Source organism: Ambystoma mexicanum, unplaced genomic scaffold, assembly GCF_040938575.1.
Source record: "Ambystoma mexicanum isolate Mex_15411 unplaced genomic scaffold, UKY_AmexF1_1 Mex_scaf11, whole genome shotgun sequence".
In the NCBI taxonomy this organism is placed as follows: Eukaryota; Metazoa; Chordata; class Amphibia; order Caudata; family Ambystomatidae; genus Ambystoma; species Ambystoma mexicanum.
The window spans coordinates 69926-84679 of record NW_027182336.1 but is presented as its reverse complement, the minus strand read 5'-3'; the positions used below and the strand labels follow the sequence as shown (position 1 = coordinate 84679).

General features: G+C 57.1%; 2 protein-coding genes across 2 annotated transcripts; both read right to left on the bottom strand.

Moving 5' to 3' along the window:
* Positions 1-3706: 3706 nt before the first annotated feature.
* Positions 3707-4514, bottom strand: LOC138553528 (histone H3). The gene has a single exon (XM_069642556.1). It carries the CDS (start codon positions 4490-4492, stop codon positions 4082-4084), a length of 411 nt encoding a protein of 136 aa, XP_069498657.1. The 5' UTR covers positions 4493-4514; the 3' UTR covers positions 3707-4081.
* A 6192-nt stretch (positions 4515-10706) lies between these two features.
* Positions 10707-11492, bottom strand: LOC138553529 (histone H3). The gene has a single exon (XM_069642557.1). It carries the CDS (start codon positions 11490-11492, stop codon positions 11082-11084), a length of 411 nt encoding a protein of 136 aa, XP_069498658.1. The 3' UTR covers positions 10707-11081.
* Between the last annotated feature and the right edge of the window lie 3262 nt (positions 11493-14754).

The window sequence follows — 14754 nt, the reverse complement described above, 5'->3', positions numbered from 1 at the left end:
GGCCTGACTGACCCGATGGCTGGAGGGAGAGAAATGGCAGCTGGGCCGGCCACTCCCGAGGAGAGGCCAGTAGTGAGTGGAGCAAATGCCATGCTCCTGGCTGTCTCAGGGAGCCTAGGCAGAGAGAGAGAGAGAGAGAGAGAAGCAAAAGGCTCTGCTCCTGGGCCTCTCAGGGCCCAGCAGAGAGTGGCGACCGCACTCAGCAGCGGGTGGAGCAAGGAATACGCTCCGGCCTGGCCCCTAGGCCACGAACGGCCACGAACGGCCAGGTTCTATAGGCAGGAAAACAGGGCTGACCTACAGGCACTTGTAACTCAGAGTGTGCTGTGACCCCTGGCTTCTCGGATAACAGTGCACCGGGCGACGCGAGAGTTCTCGAGGCCTGCTCAGAGGCTTATGGGGATGGCTAGAGGGGTGTGTGTGTGCCCCCCGCTTGGTCTGCAGCTGGGTACTTCTGGGAGTTATCAGCATAATCCCGCCTTTCCCAGCCAACTCTACCTAGGCCGCAGTACCTTCTGCCGTTACAAGAGGGCATCGGGGAGCTCAGTGCTTTGGCATGAGTGCCTTAGTCTGGTTACCAGAAGGGAAGAGAGATGGGGGGGGGGGGGGGCAGGGAGGGAGGGGGCTTCCCATCTGCAAGGGGGTATGTATTCTCATGTAGGTAGACTTTGACGCGAAGTAAAGAGCTATCAAGTGGAATTCCTAAAGTGGACTTGGTTTCTTTTGGCGCATTGCCCCATTTACATTTCAATGGGCGCACACACAACGGGGCTGTTGGTATTTTGGCCCACGGGACCTCGAGTGCCACTGCCGCACAGGTCCACCGCACTGGCGGGGAAGCAGAGGGGTGGGCTGGGTTCAGCCTTCCAAGAAAGCGCGGTTCCATGTGATAATATGCCTGCAAAAATGTCGCCATGCAAGAATTGCGCAGTTTTTTTTGCGGCGATCTTACCCCACGGAACCTGTGGGGGACAGCCCCTGCAACCCCCATATTTTTTTTATACCATAAATAATGTCGCCTATGCTGGGGATAATATTAGCCCAATACCGAATGCGCAGCGCAAATGAGCAGCTCTGTTATTGACGGTGTGGGCGGCTCTTAAAAGAGCCTTTGGGTTTGTGCGTCGGTGCTGTGGTAGGTGTTCCTCAACCCCCGAATCCATAGAGAGTGCGTCCCTGGCGCTTCAGGGCATAGACCACATCCATGGCAGTGACCGTCTTCCTCTTGGCGTGCTCAGTGTAGGTGACGGCGTCCCGGATCACGTTTTCCAGGAAGACCTTGAGCACACCGCGGGTCTCCTCGTAGATGAGGCCGGAGATGCGCTTGACTCCGCCACGGCGGGCCAGGCGGCGGATGGCGGGCTTGGTAATGCCCTGGATGTTGTCTCGGAGCACTTTCCTGTGCCTCTTGGCGCCGCCCTTGCCGAGACCTTTCCCTCCTTTGCCGCGACCAGACATGTCCGCTTCTGCTGCTGCTCTGCTCGTCACAAGGGAGCTGGGGCTGTGTGTGTGGTGGCCGACGGGAATCGGCTGCTTATATGGACAGAGGGCGGGCCATGGGGGTGGAGGGCGGGGATCGCGCGGCAGCCGTCGGCTCCAGTGTGCACATGCGCAGCATTTCAAAATCAAAATGCCCGCGCTTTCCAGCCGTTACACCGGCTGGCCTTTGTTCTCTCCGAACTCGGTAAAGCAGGAAGGCGCTTGATTGTCAGCCCTTTAATGTAGAAACGTAGCTGCGCTTCTGAGAGAGGGCGCGCACGAACACACACACACACCACCCCTTCCTCCAATTAAGCCCTGTGTACTCACTCCCACCCTTTCCAGCTGTGCCTCACAGTCCGGTGTGCCGCATTCGCGCCCTACTTTGCCCATGCACCCAGAAAGCTGCATGGGTATCGGGAGCATGCGATCAGCCCAAAGGGGTTTTGCACATACTCTGTTGTAGTGTAGAGAAGTGGTGGCGCTGCTGTCAAGGTACTGAGCTCTTTGTCTGAGTGTGTGAGCGGCTCTTACAAGAGCCTTTGTGTTTTTTGTTTTGTTTTTGGGAGAGTGTGTACCTTGGGCTTGTTACTTGCTGGCTTTGCCCCCTGCCTTGTGGCCCTCGGTCTTCTTGGGCAGCAGCACGGCCTGGATGTTGGGCAGGACACCGCCCTGGGCAATGGTGACCTTGCCCAGCAGCTTGTTGAGCTCCTCGTCGTTGCGGATGGCGAGCTGCAGGTGTCTGGGGATGATGCGGGTCTTCTTGTTGTCCCGGGCGGCGTTGCCGGCCAGCTCCAGGATCTCAGCAGTCAGGTACTCGAGCACGGCAGCCAGGTACACCGGGGCTCCGGCTCCCACGCGCTCACCGTAGTTCCCCTTCCGCAGCAGCCTGTGCACACGGCCTACTGGGAACTGCAAGCCTGCCCGGGAGGAGCGAGTCTTTGCCTTAGCACGGGCCTTCCCTCCTTGCTTTCCTCGTCCAGACATGATGCGTTGCTCGTTCAACGTTCAAAACGAAAGTAATGAGCCTGGGAGGGCCGGCATATAAAGACACGGTGGAGCTCTCTCATTGGACGAAACCTAGGCTCTGTGTGAACATCCATTGGAGGGGGAGACTACTCCTGCCAACCAACCAATCAGAGCTCTGTGCCGGGCACACAGACACGGAAGAGCTGCAGAACCAAACGGGCCAATGGCGAGCAGGGACTGGCAGCAGCTGATTAAGCACAGGCAGCCTACAAAAGAGAGGGGAGGGGTGCGGTTATTTACTCATTTCTTCCGCTCCTCACAGCGTGAACGTTCGCGGCAGACAATGCCTGAGCCAGCCAAGTCCGCCCCAGCGCCCAAGAAGGGCTCCAAGAAAGCGCTCTCCAAGCCGCCCAAGAAGGACGGGAAGAAGCGCAAGAGGTGCAGGAAGGAAAGCTATGCCATTTACATCTACAAGGTGATGAAGCAGGTGCACCCTGACACCGGCATCTCTTCCAAGGCCATGGGCATCATGAACTCGTTTGTCAATGACATCTTCGAGCGCATCTCCGGGGAAGCCTCCCGCCTGTGCCACTACAACAAACACAGGACCATCACCTCCAGGGAGATCCAGACCGCAGTGCGACTCCTGCTGCCAGGCGAGCTGGCCAAGCACGCTGTGTCCGAGGGCACCAAGGCCGTCACCAAGTACACCAGTGCCAAGTGAGGCCACAGTTCCCAGCAGCAAAAAACCCAAAGGCTCTTTTAAGAGCCGCTCACCACCTCCACTCAAGAGCTCGCATGCTTTGCCTAGCAAGCCCCGCTTTATTCCATCCCCGGAAGACATAAGGGCAATGGTCTCAAATAGGGACTTCGGCCTCAGGGTCGGCGTAAGCAAATTAATGCTCTGCGCTGCGGCAGGAGTCACGCTCCCTACTTGACACATTCGCTGGGCTGGGAGGGAAAGCTCTGGGGACAGAGCGCAATGTGCAGGACAGGCACTGCCAGGGAAGCGCGCGCAGCAGACCCCTCTGTCCCCGAGCTCGACAGGGAGCCAGTACCGCACCGTTCGGTTTGCGGGGGGGGGGGCGGCGAGCGGAGAACCGGCCGTTAGCGCACAACGCTTAGAAGTGGTTGTGATCCAGCATCAAGGCAGGCGCTATAGAAACCGTGATGTGTAGAGGGGGGGGGGGGGGCGCGTCTTCAGGTTCAGAGATCTCTGTGGGGAGGTGGGGGGGCCGGCCTCGGGTTAAGAGATGGCTGTGCTCCGGCTAAGAGGCACAAGCCATCGCATCTAATCCGACCGCCACAAGAGCACAAATTGAAAGCAATATGAAGGTGAGGCAAAGCTGGTCGCCAAAGCGCCCTGACATGCATTTTGGGGGCTCGCAGCGGTGGGGTGTGGCGGGTTGCGTTGACTTGGACGCCAGCCGCAGGGCGTTTCATTCAACACATGCCAAGACAGGCAGTGGCAACTGGAGCGTTGGCATGTTTGCCTTGGGTTTGAGAGACAACCTAGCTGCCTGTGCAGTGAAGAGAGGCGCCTCGAGAGGCAGAGTTGAGCAGCTCTTGTGTGTGACAATGTGTCGGCTCTTAAAAGAGCCTTTGTGGTGGTGGGTCTTGCTGCCGGTGCCCCTCAGGCCCTCTCGCCTCGGATGCGGCGGGCCAGCTGGATGTCCTTGGGCATAATGGTCACTCTTTTGGCGTGAATGGCGCAGAGGTTGGTGTCCTCAAAGAGCCCCACCAAGTAGGACTCGCTGGCCTCCTGCAAGGCCATGACGGCGGAGCTCTGGAAACGCAGGTCGGTCTTGAAATCCTGTGCGATCTCCCGCACAAGGCGCTGGAAGGGCAGTTTGCGGATGAGCAGCTCGGTAGATTTCTGGTAGCGCCGTATCTCCCGGAGGGCCACGGTGCCCGGCCGGTAGCGGTGAGGTTTCTTGACACCGCCAGTGGCTGGTGCGCTCTTGCGGGCAGCTTTGGTGGCCAGCTGCTTGCGAGGTGCCTTGCCTCCGGTGGACTTGCGGGCGGTCTGCTTGGTACGGGCCATGGTAACCTTGTGCGACTTACTTCCGAAGTACAATGGTCTGTCTGTGACGGCTTCAGAGAGCGCGCGGGCTGATGAAGACCCAGCTCCACTCCGATTGGCTGGGACAATAGCAGGAAACAGGTTTGAAAAAGCCCGCCAAACTCTGTGACGAGCCCGAGGCAGAACGTCGGCCCGTTGAAGGGCTGGCAGGCATCTACGTGCACAGGCACGCGCGGAACAGGAGGGCTATGATTGGACAGCCAGTCTGAGGTTTGCCAGCTATTCATTGATTCCTGTTATGATTGACAGCACGCACGCACGCACGCACGCACGCTCGCTCGTGTCTCTCACTTTTCTTTCTTTCTCTCTTGGGCTGAGGGGGATTTATTCATTTTATTCAGGTGGCCATTTTGTATGGCACGATAAGGGGCGGCGTGGGGTCACCTCAGAGTACGAGTCTGTGAAGCACCCAGCCTGGCAAGCAAGTGCAGAAAAGAAAGCGGACCGCGCCCCGGAAAGTTATAAAAGGAGACTCCATAGAAGTAGGTGGTTGTGGGAAAAGTTAAGAGTGGTTCTAACGAGCAACCACCTTCTCTTGACTCCCCCATCTGACACCTGATGGCAAGGCTCTCGCGTTTCCCGGGTCCATGAGTGGGAAAGCCACCCAGTTCTGTTTTTTGTTTGGAATTCTGGCACTGGTAGTGTTTCTGCATTTGAAACAGGGAAGACAAATCGACAAGACCCGCAATCCAGAGGGGGGTTAAGACAGGACTGGATGGCCTCCCCACGCGTTGGCCACTGGACATTTGAGAGTTCGGCTCATGCACTGCTTACGTCTCTCTGGCTCTCGCATATGCTCTCTCTACACTCTCTGGGCAGGCAGGATACACAACCTCTCCTTTGCCATCATAGCGATCTGAGAAACACACGTGCAGCTGCCCCCAGTCAGAGGGCCGACCAACTGCCGCATAGCGACCTTCTACAGCCATCCTCAGAGGAATGCACCAACACAGATACCCAACGGAGCGCTTTGCCCAGGGATGCAACAGTGCAGATGCGTAACTGAGTGCTTTTCAGGGGTAAAAACGGAACAGATATACAGCAGGGAGTAGGATACGGAGGGGCACCGCCATACAGGGTGGCTGGGTGGAGAGAGGCAGGTGTCGTCTAGCGAGCCAGGTGGTGCGGCGTGATTGGCCTAGGTATTGAGGGGGAGAGCGACTCCTTGAAGAGGTGCGTCTTGAGTTCTTTTCTGAATTGTGGGAGCGTGTGGGGCAAGTCTGATGCCGACGGGGAGGAGGTTCCCTGGTCTCGGGGCGTAGGCAGAGAAGGCTTGTTGTCTGGTCCTTTCCTTTTTGCAGTGGCGGATTTAAAGACTGCTCGTGTCCCAGGCTTCTGGTGGTGCGTTGTCTGCTGGAGATGCTGGGTTTCTCTGCAAGGTAGCTGGGTGACTTGAGGGCGTGACTGCCTTATAGATGATGCGGCAAGACTTGAAGGTGATTTGTGGGTGCAGTGTGAGCCAGTGAAGGTCGATGAGGGGAGGGGTGACGGGGTACCTGCGTAGAGCCTTGAGAAAGCGTGTGGCTGCATGTAGGACACTTCTCTGGGGCTCAAGGGAAGACGACGGGCGGCCTTTCCGAGGAGGGCGTTGCCCCCATCCAGGTGGGATAGGACCAGTGCTTGTACGGTGGATCTAAAGCTGTCCGGAGGGATATTGTTGGCATGCGAAATGACTCCTGCCCTACAACCTACCATCCTGCCTAGACCTACCCTGCAACCCACCATTAACGACGACCAAGGATCAGAAAAATGAGCTCGATGTGACCACATTGGTGCGAGATAGCTCCTGCCCAATATCCAATTATCCTGCAACCAACCATAAACCGCAACCAGTGAAACCGGGCCCCTGAGATGCAGTCTGCTGAGCCTAAGATTAATGGCCCTCTGCCCGAGCACACATATCTTACCCGGCTACTAGCTGTGCATCTGCCTCTGAGGGCAGCTACCGCGAAACACGACAATGTAACCCTGGAACAGTGGGCTCGTAAGAACAAAACATCCACTCCAGACGCTCACCTCTCCTATCACTATGCTCACGCTCTACTTTACACCAACACAAAATAGAGCGCAGCTATAGCCCGCGATCAATTTCGGCCTAGCTGCTCACATATACGTACTATAGCCCATGAACGCCTCAGCATCCTGCAGCTATAGCCCACGAAAAGAAATCGGCCTAGCTGCACACATAAGCGTCCTACACAGGCCTCATGCCGCAGTCTCGAGAGACCAACCCCCAAACTGCACACATTCAACTGATCTCTCAATACCACCGCACCAAATGTTAGGATGCAGCTACCATCAAGCAATCGCATCAGCTGCTCCCATATTGAATGCACCCAAGCACCCTACTCTCTCGACTGACCTTTACTACGGTCTCCAAGGGGGGCGTTCAACCCACAAGCGCTTTGAGATCATACCAATGATATATAGAGCGCTATGTAAATGCCAAATAACAATGTATGATGTTGGCCTGACTGACCCGATGGCTGGAGGGAGAGAAATGGCAGCTGGGCCGGCCACTCCCGAGGAGAGGCCAGTAGTGAGTGGAGCAAATGCCATGCTCCTGGCTGTCTCAGGGAGCCTAGGCAGAGAGAGAGAGAGAGAGAGAGAGAAGCAAAAGGCTCTGCTCCTGGGCCTCTCAGGGCCCAGCAGAGAGTGGCGACCGCACTCAGCAGCGCGTGGAGCAAGGAATACGCTCCGGCCTGGCCCCTAGGCCCCGAACGGCCAGGTTCTATAGGCAGGAAAACAGGGCTGACCTACAGGCACTTGTAACTCAGAGTGTGCTGTGACCCCTGGCTTCTCGGATAACAGTGCACCGGGCGACGCGAGAGTTCTCGAGGCCTGCTCAGAGGCTTATGGGGATGGCTAGAGGGGTGTGTGTGTGCCCCCCGCTTGGTCTGCAGCTGGGTACTTCTGGGAGTTATCAGCATAATCCCGCCTTTCCCAGCCAACTCTACCTAGGCCGCAGTACCTTCTGCCGTTACAAGAGGGCATCGGGGAGCTCAGTGCTTTGGCATGAGTGCCTTAGTCTGGTTACCAGAAGGGAAGAGAGATGTGGGGGGGGGGGGGGGGGGCAGGGAGGGAGGGGGCTTCCCATCTGCAAGGGGGTATGTATTCTCATGTAGGTAGACTTTGACGCGAAGTAAAGAGCTATCAAGTGGAATTCCTAAAGTGGACTTGGTTTCTTTTGGCGCATTGCCCCATTTACATTTCAATGGGCGCACACACAACGGGGCTGTTGGTATTTTGGCCCACGGGACCTCGAGTGCCACTGCCGCACAGGTCCACCGCACTGGCGGGGAAGCAGAGGGGTGGGCTGGGTTCAGCCTTCCAAGAAAGCGCGGTTCCATGTGATAATATGCCTGCAAAAATGTCGCCATGCAAGAATTGCGCAGTTTTTTTTGCGGCGATCTTACCCCACGGAACCTGTGGGGGACAGCCCCTGCAACCCCCATATTTTTTTCATACCATAAATAATGTCGCCTATGCTGGGGATAATATTAGCCCAATACCGAATGCGCAGCGCAAATGAGCAGCTCTGTTATTGACGGTGTGGGCGGCTCTTAAAAGAGCCTTTGGGTTTGTGCGTCGGTGCTGTGGTAGGTGTTCCTCAACCCCCGAATCCATAGAGAGTGCGTCCCTGGCGCTTCAGGGCATAGACCACATCCATGGCAGTGACCGTCTTCCTCTTGGCGTGCTCAGTGTAGGTGACGGCGTCCCGGATCACGTTTTCCAGGAAGACCTTGAGCACACCGCGGGTCTCCTCGTAGATGAGGCCGGAGATGCGCTTGACTCCGCCACGGCGGGCCAGGCGGCGGATGGCGGGCTTGGTAATGCCCTGGATGTTGTCTCGGAGCACTTTCCTGTGCCTCTTGGCGCCGCCCTTGCCGAGACCTTTCCCTCCTTTGCCGCGACCAGACATGTCCGCTTCTGCTGCTGCTCTGCTCGTCACAAGGGAGCTGGGGCTGTGTGTGTGGTGGCCGACGGGAATCGGCTGCTTATATGGACAGAGGGCGGGCCATGGGGGTGGAGGGCGGGGATCGCGCGGCAGCCGTCCGCTCCAGTGTGCACATGCGCAGCATTTCAAAATCAAAATGCCCGCGCTTTCCAGCCGTTACACCGGCTGGCCTTTGTTCTCTCCGAACTCGGTAAAGCAGGAAGGCGCTTGATTGTCAGCCCTTTAATGTAGAAACGTAGCTGCGCTTCTGAGAGAGGGCGCGCACGAACACACACACACACACCACCCCTTCCTCCAATTAAGCCCTGTGTACTCACTCCCACCCTTTCCAGCTGTGCCTCACAGTCCGGTGTGCCGCATTCGCGCCCTACTTTGCCCATGCACCCAGAAAGCTGCATGGGTATCGGGAGCATGCGATCAGCCCAAAGGGGTTTTGCACATACTCTGTTGTAGTGTAGAGAAGTGGTGGCGCTGCTGTCAAGGTACTGAGCTCTTTGTCTGAGTGTGTGAGCGGCTCTTACAAGAGCCTTTGTGTTTTTTGTTTTGTTTTTGGGAGAGTGTGTACCTTGGGCTTGTTACTTGCTGGCTTTGCCCCCTGCCTTGTGGCCCTCGGTCTTCTTGGGCAGCAGCACGGCCTGGATGTTGGGCAGGACACCGCCCTGGGCAATGGTGACCTTGCCCAGCAGCTTGTTGAGCTCCTCGTCGTTGCGGATGGCGAGCTGCAGGTGTCTGGGGATGATGCGGGTCTTCTTGTTGTCCCGGGCGGCGTTGCCGGCCAGCTCCAGGATCTCAGCAGTCAGGTACTCGAGCACGGCAGCCAGGTACACCGGGGCTCCGGCTCCCACGCGCTCACCGTAGTTCCCCTTCCGCAGCAGCCTGTGCACACGGCCTACTGGGAACTGCAAGCCTGCCCGGGAGGAGCGAGTCTTTGCCTTAGCACGGGCCTTCCCTCCTTGCTTTCCTCGTCCAGACATGATGCGTTGCTCGTTCAACGTTCAAAACGAAAGTAATGAGCCTGGGAGGGCCGGCATATAAAGACACGGTGGAGCTCTCTCATTGGACGAAACCTAGGCTCTGTGTGAACATCCATTGGAGGGGGAGACTACTCCTGCCAACCAACCAATCAGAGCTCTGTGCCGGGCACACAGACACGGAAGAGCTGCAGAACCAAAGGGGCCAATGGCGAGCAGGGACTGGCAGCAGCTGATTAAGCACAGGCAGCCTACAAAAGAGAGGGGAGGGGTGCGGTTATTTACTCATTTCTTCCGCTCCTCACAGCGTGATCGTTCGCGGCAGACAATGCCTGAGCCAGCCAAGTCCGCCCCAGCGCCCAAGAAGGGCTCCAAGAAAGCGCTCTCCAAGCCGCCCAAGAAGGACGGGAAGAAGCGCAAGAGGTGCAGGAAGGAAAGCTATGCCATTTACATCTACAAGGTGATGAAGCAGGTGCACCCTGACACCGGCATCTCTTCCAAGGCCATGGGCATCATGAACTCGTTTGTCAATGACATCTTCGAGCGCATCTCCGGGGAAGCCTCCCGCCTGTGCCACTACAACAAACACAGGACCATCACCTCCAGGGAGATCCAGACCGCAGTGCGACTCCTGCTGCCAGGCGAGCTGGCCAAGCACGCTGTGTCCGAGGGCACCAAGGCCGTCACCAAGTACACCAGTGCCAAGTGAGGCCACAGTTCCCAGCAGCAAAAAACCCAAAGGCTCTTTTAAGAGCCGCTCACCACCTCCACTCAAGAGCTCGCATGCTTTGCCTAGCAAGCCCCGCTTTATTCCATCCCCGGAAGACATAAGGGCAATGGTCTCAAATAGGGACTTCGGCCTCAGGGTCGGCGTAAGCAAATTAATGCTCTGCGCTGCGGCAGGAGTCACGCTCCCTACTTGACACATTCGCTGGGCTGGGAGGGAAAGCTCTGGGGACAGAGCGCAATGTGCAGGACAGGCACTGCCAGGGAAGCGCGCGCAGCAGACCCCTCTGTCCCCGAGCTCGACAGGGAGCCAGTACCGCACCGTTCGGTTTGCGGGGGGGGGGGGGGGGGGCGAGCGGAGAACCGGCCGTTAGCGCACAACGCTTAGAAGTGGTTGTGATCCAGCATCAAGGCAGGCGCTATAGAAACCGTGATGTGTAGGGGGGGGGGGGGGGCGCGTCTTCAGGTTCAGAGATCTCTGTGGGGAGGTGGGGGGGCCGGCCTCGGGTTAAGAGATGGCTGTGCTCCGGCTAAGAGGCACAAGCCATCGCATCTAATCCGACCGCCACAAGAGCACAAATTGAAAGCAATATGAAGGTGAGGCAAAGCTGGTCGCCAAAGCGCCCTGACATGCATTTTGGGGGCTCGCAGCGGTGGGGTGTGGCGGGTTGCGTTGACTTGGACGCCAGCCGCAGGGCGTTTCATTCAACACATGCCAAGACAGGCAGTGGCAACTGGAGCGTTGGCATGTTTGCCTTGGGTTTGAGAGACAACCTAGCTGCCTGTGCAGTGAAGAGAGGCGCCTCGAGAGGCAGAGTTGAGCAGCTCTTGTGTGTGACAATGTGTCGGCTCTTAAAAGAGCCTTTGTGGTGGTGGGTCTTGCTGCCGGTGCCCCTCAGGCCCTCTCGCCTCGGATGCGGCGGGCCAGCTGGATGTCCTTGGGCATAATGGTCACTCTTTTGGCGTGAATGGCGCAGAGGTTGGTGTCCTCAAAGAGCCCCACCAAGTAGGACTCGCTGGCCTCCTGCAGGGCCATGACGGCGGAGCTCTGGAAACGCAGGTCGGTCTTGAAATCCTGTGCGATCTCCCGCACAAGGCGCTGGAAGGGCAGTTTGCGGATGAGCAGCTCGGTAGATTTCTGGTAGCGCCGTATCTCCCGGAGGGCCACGGTGCCCGGCCGGTAGCGGTGAGGTTTCTTGACACCGCCAGTGGCTGGTGCGCTCTTGCGGGCAGCTTTGGTGGCCAGCTGCTTGCGAGGTGCCTTGCCTCCGGTGGACTTGCGGGCGGTCTGCTTGGTACGGGCCATGGTAACCTTGTGCGACTTACCTCCGAAGTACAATGGTCTGTCTGTGACGGCTTCAGAGAGCGCGCGGGCTGATGAAGACCCAGCTCCACTCCGATTGGCTGGGACAATAGCAGGAAACAGGTTTGAAAAAGCCCGCCAAACTCTGTGACGAGCCCGAGGCAGAACGTCGGCCCGTTGAAGGGCTGGCAGGCATCTACGTGCACAGGCACGCGCGGAACAGGAGGGCTATGATTGGACAGCCAGTCTGAGGTTTGCCAGCTATTCATTGATTCCTGTTATGATTGACAGCACGCACGCACGCACGCACGCTCGCTCGTGTCTCTCACTTTTCTTTCTTTCTCTCTTGGGCTGAGGGGGATTTATTCATTTTATTCAGGTGGCCATTTTGTATGGCACGATAAGGGGCGGCGTGGGGTCACCTCAGAGTACGAGTCTGTGAAGCACCCAGCCTGGCAAGCAAGTGCAGAAAAGAAAGCGGACCGCGCCCCGGAAAGTTATAAAAGGAGACTCCATAGAAGTAGGTGGTTGTGGGAAAAGTTAAGAGTGGTTCTAACGAGCAACCACCTTCTCTTGACTCCCCCATCTGACACCTGATGGCAAGGCTCTCGCGTTTCCCGGGTCCATGAGTGGGAAAGCCACCCAGTTCTGTTTTTTGTTTGGAATTCTGGCACTGGTAGTGTTTCTGCATTTGAAACAGGGAAGACAAATCGACAAGACCCGCAATCCAGAGGGGGGTTAAGACAGGACTGGATGGCCTCCCCACGCGTTGGCCACTGGACATTTGAGAGTTCTGCTCATGCACTGCTTACGTCTCTCTGGCTCTCGCATATGCTCTCTCTACACTCTCTGGGCAGGCAGGATACACAACCTCTCCTTTGCCATCATAGCGATCTGAGAAACACACGTGCAGCTGCCCCCAGTCAGAGGGCCGACCAACTGCCGCATAGCGACCTTCTACAGCCATCCTCAGAGGAATGCACCAACACAGATACCCAACGGAGCGCTTTGCCCAGGGATGCAACAGTGCAGATGCGTAACTGAGTGCTTTTCAGGGGTAAAAACGGAACAGATATACAGCAGGGAGTAGGATACGGAGGGGCACCGCCATACAGGGTGGCTGGGTGGAGAGAGGCAGGTGTCGTCTAGCGAGCCAGGTGGTGCGGCGTGATTGGCCTAGGTATTGAGGGGGAGAGCGACTCCTTGAAGAGGTGCGTCTTGAGTTCTTTTCTGAATTGTGGGAGCGTGTGGGGCAAGTCTGATGCCGACGGGGAGGAGGTTCCCTGGTCTCGGGGCGTAGGCAGAGAAGGCTTGTTGTCTGGTCCTTTCCTTTTTGCAGTGGCGGATTTAAAGACTGCTCGTGTCCCAGGCTTCTGGTGGTGCGTTGTCTGCTGGAGATGCTGGGTTTCTCTGCAAGGTAGCTGGGTGACTTGAGGGCGTGACTGCCTTATAGATGATGCGGCAAGACTTGAAGGTGATTTGTGGGTGCAGTGTGAGCCAGTGAAGGTCGATGAGGGGAGGGGTGACGGGGTACCTGCGTAGAGCCTTGAGAAAGCGTGTGGCTGCATGTAGGACACTTCTCTGGGGCTCAAGGGAAGACGACGGGCGGCCTTTCCGAGGAGGGCGTTGCCCCCATCCAGGTGGGATAGGACCAGTGCTTGTACGGTGGATCTAAAGCTGTCCGGAGGGATATTGTTGGCATGCGAAATGACTCCTGCCCTATAACCTACCATCCTGCCTAGACCTACCCTGCAACCCACCATTAACGACGACCAAGGATCAGAAAAATGAGCTCGATGTGACCACATTGGTGCGAGATAGCTCCTGCCCAATATCCAATTATCCTGCAACCAACCATAAACCGCAACCAGTGAAACCGGGCCCCTGAGATGCAGTCTGCTGAGCCTAAGATTAATGGCCCTCTGCCCGAGCACACATATCTTACCCGGCTACTAGCTGTGCATCTGCCTCTGAGGGCAGCTACCGCGAAACACGACAATGTAACCCTGGAACAGTGGGCTCGTAAGAACAAAACATCCACTCCAGACGCTCACCTCTCCTATCACTATGCTCACGCTCTACTTTACACCAACACAAAATAGAGCGCAGCTATAGCCCGCGATCAATTTCGGCCTAGCTGCTCACATATACGTACTATAGCCCATGAATGCCTCAGCATCCTGCTAGAACGCAGCTATAGCCCACGAAAAGAAATCGGCCTAGCTGCACACATAAGCGTCCTACACAGGCCTCATGCCGCAGTCTCGAGAGACCAACCCCCAAACTGCACACATTCAACTGATCTCTCAATACCACCGCACCAAATGTTAGGATGCAGCTACCATCAAGCAATCGCATCAGCTGCTCCCATATTGAATGCACCCAAGCACCCTACTCTCTCGACTGACCTTTACTACGGTCTCCAAGGGGGGCGTTCAACCCACAAGCGCTTTGAGATCATACCAATGATATATAGAGCGCTATGTAAATGCCAAATAACAATGTATGATGTTGGCCTGACTGACCCGATGGCTGGAGGGAGAGAAATGGCAGCTGGGCCGGCCACTCCCGAGGAGAGGCCAGTAGTGAGTGGAGCAAATGCCATGCTCCTGGCTGTCTCAGGGAGCCTAGGCAGAGAGAGAGAGAGAGAGAGAGAGAAGCAAAAGGCTCTGCTCCTGGGCCTCTCAGGGCCCAGCAGAGAGTGGCGACCGCACTCAGCAGCGCGTGGAGCAAGGAATACGCTCCGGCCTGGCCCCTAGGCCCCGAACGGCCAGGTTCTATAGGCAGGAAAACAGGGCTGACCTACAGGCACTTGTAACTCAGAGTGTGCTGTGACCCCTGGCTTCTCGGATAACAGTGCACCGGGCGACGCGAGAGTTCTCGAGGCCTGCTCAGAGGCTTATGGGGATGGCTAGAGGGGTGTGTGTGTGCCCCCCGCTTGGTCTGCAGCTGGGTACTTCTGGGAGTTATCAGCATAATCCCGCCTTTCCCAGCCAACTCTACCTAGGCCGCAGTACCTTCTGCCGTTACAAGAGGGCATCGGGGAGCTCAGTGCTTTGGCATGAGTGCCTTAGTCTGGTTACCAGAAGGGAAGAGAGATGTGGGGGGGGGGGGGGGGGGGGCAGGGAGGGAGGGGGCTTCCCATCTGCAAGGGGGTATGTATTCTCATGTAGGTAGACTTTGACGCGAAGTAAAGAGCTATCAAGTGGAATTCCTAAAGTGGACTTGGTTTCTTTTGGCGCATTGCCCCATTTACATTTCAATG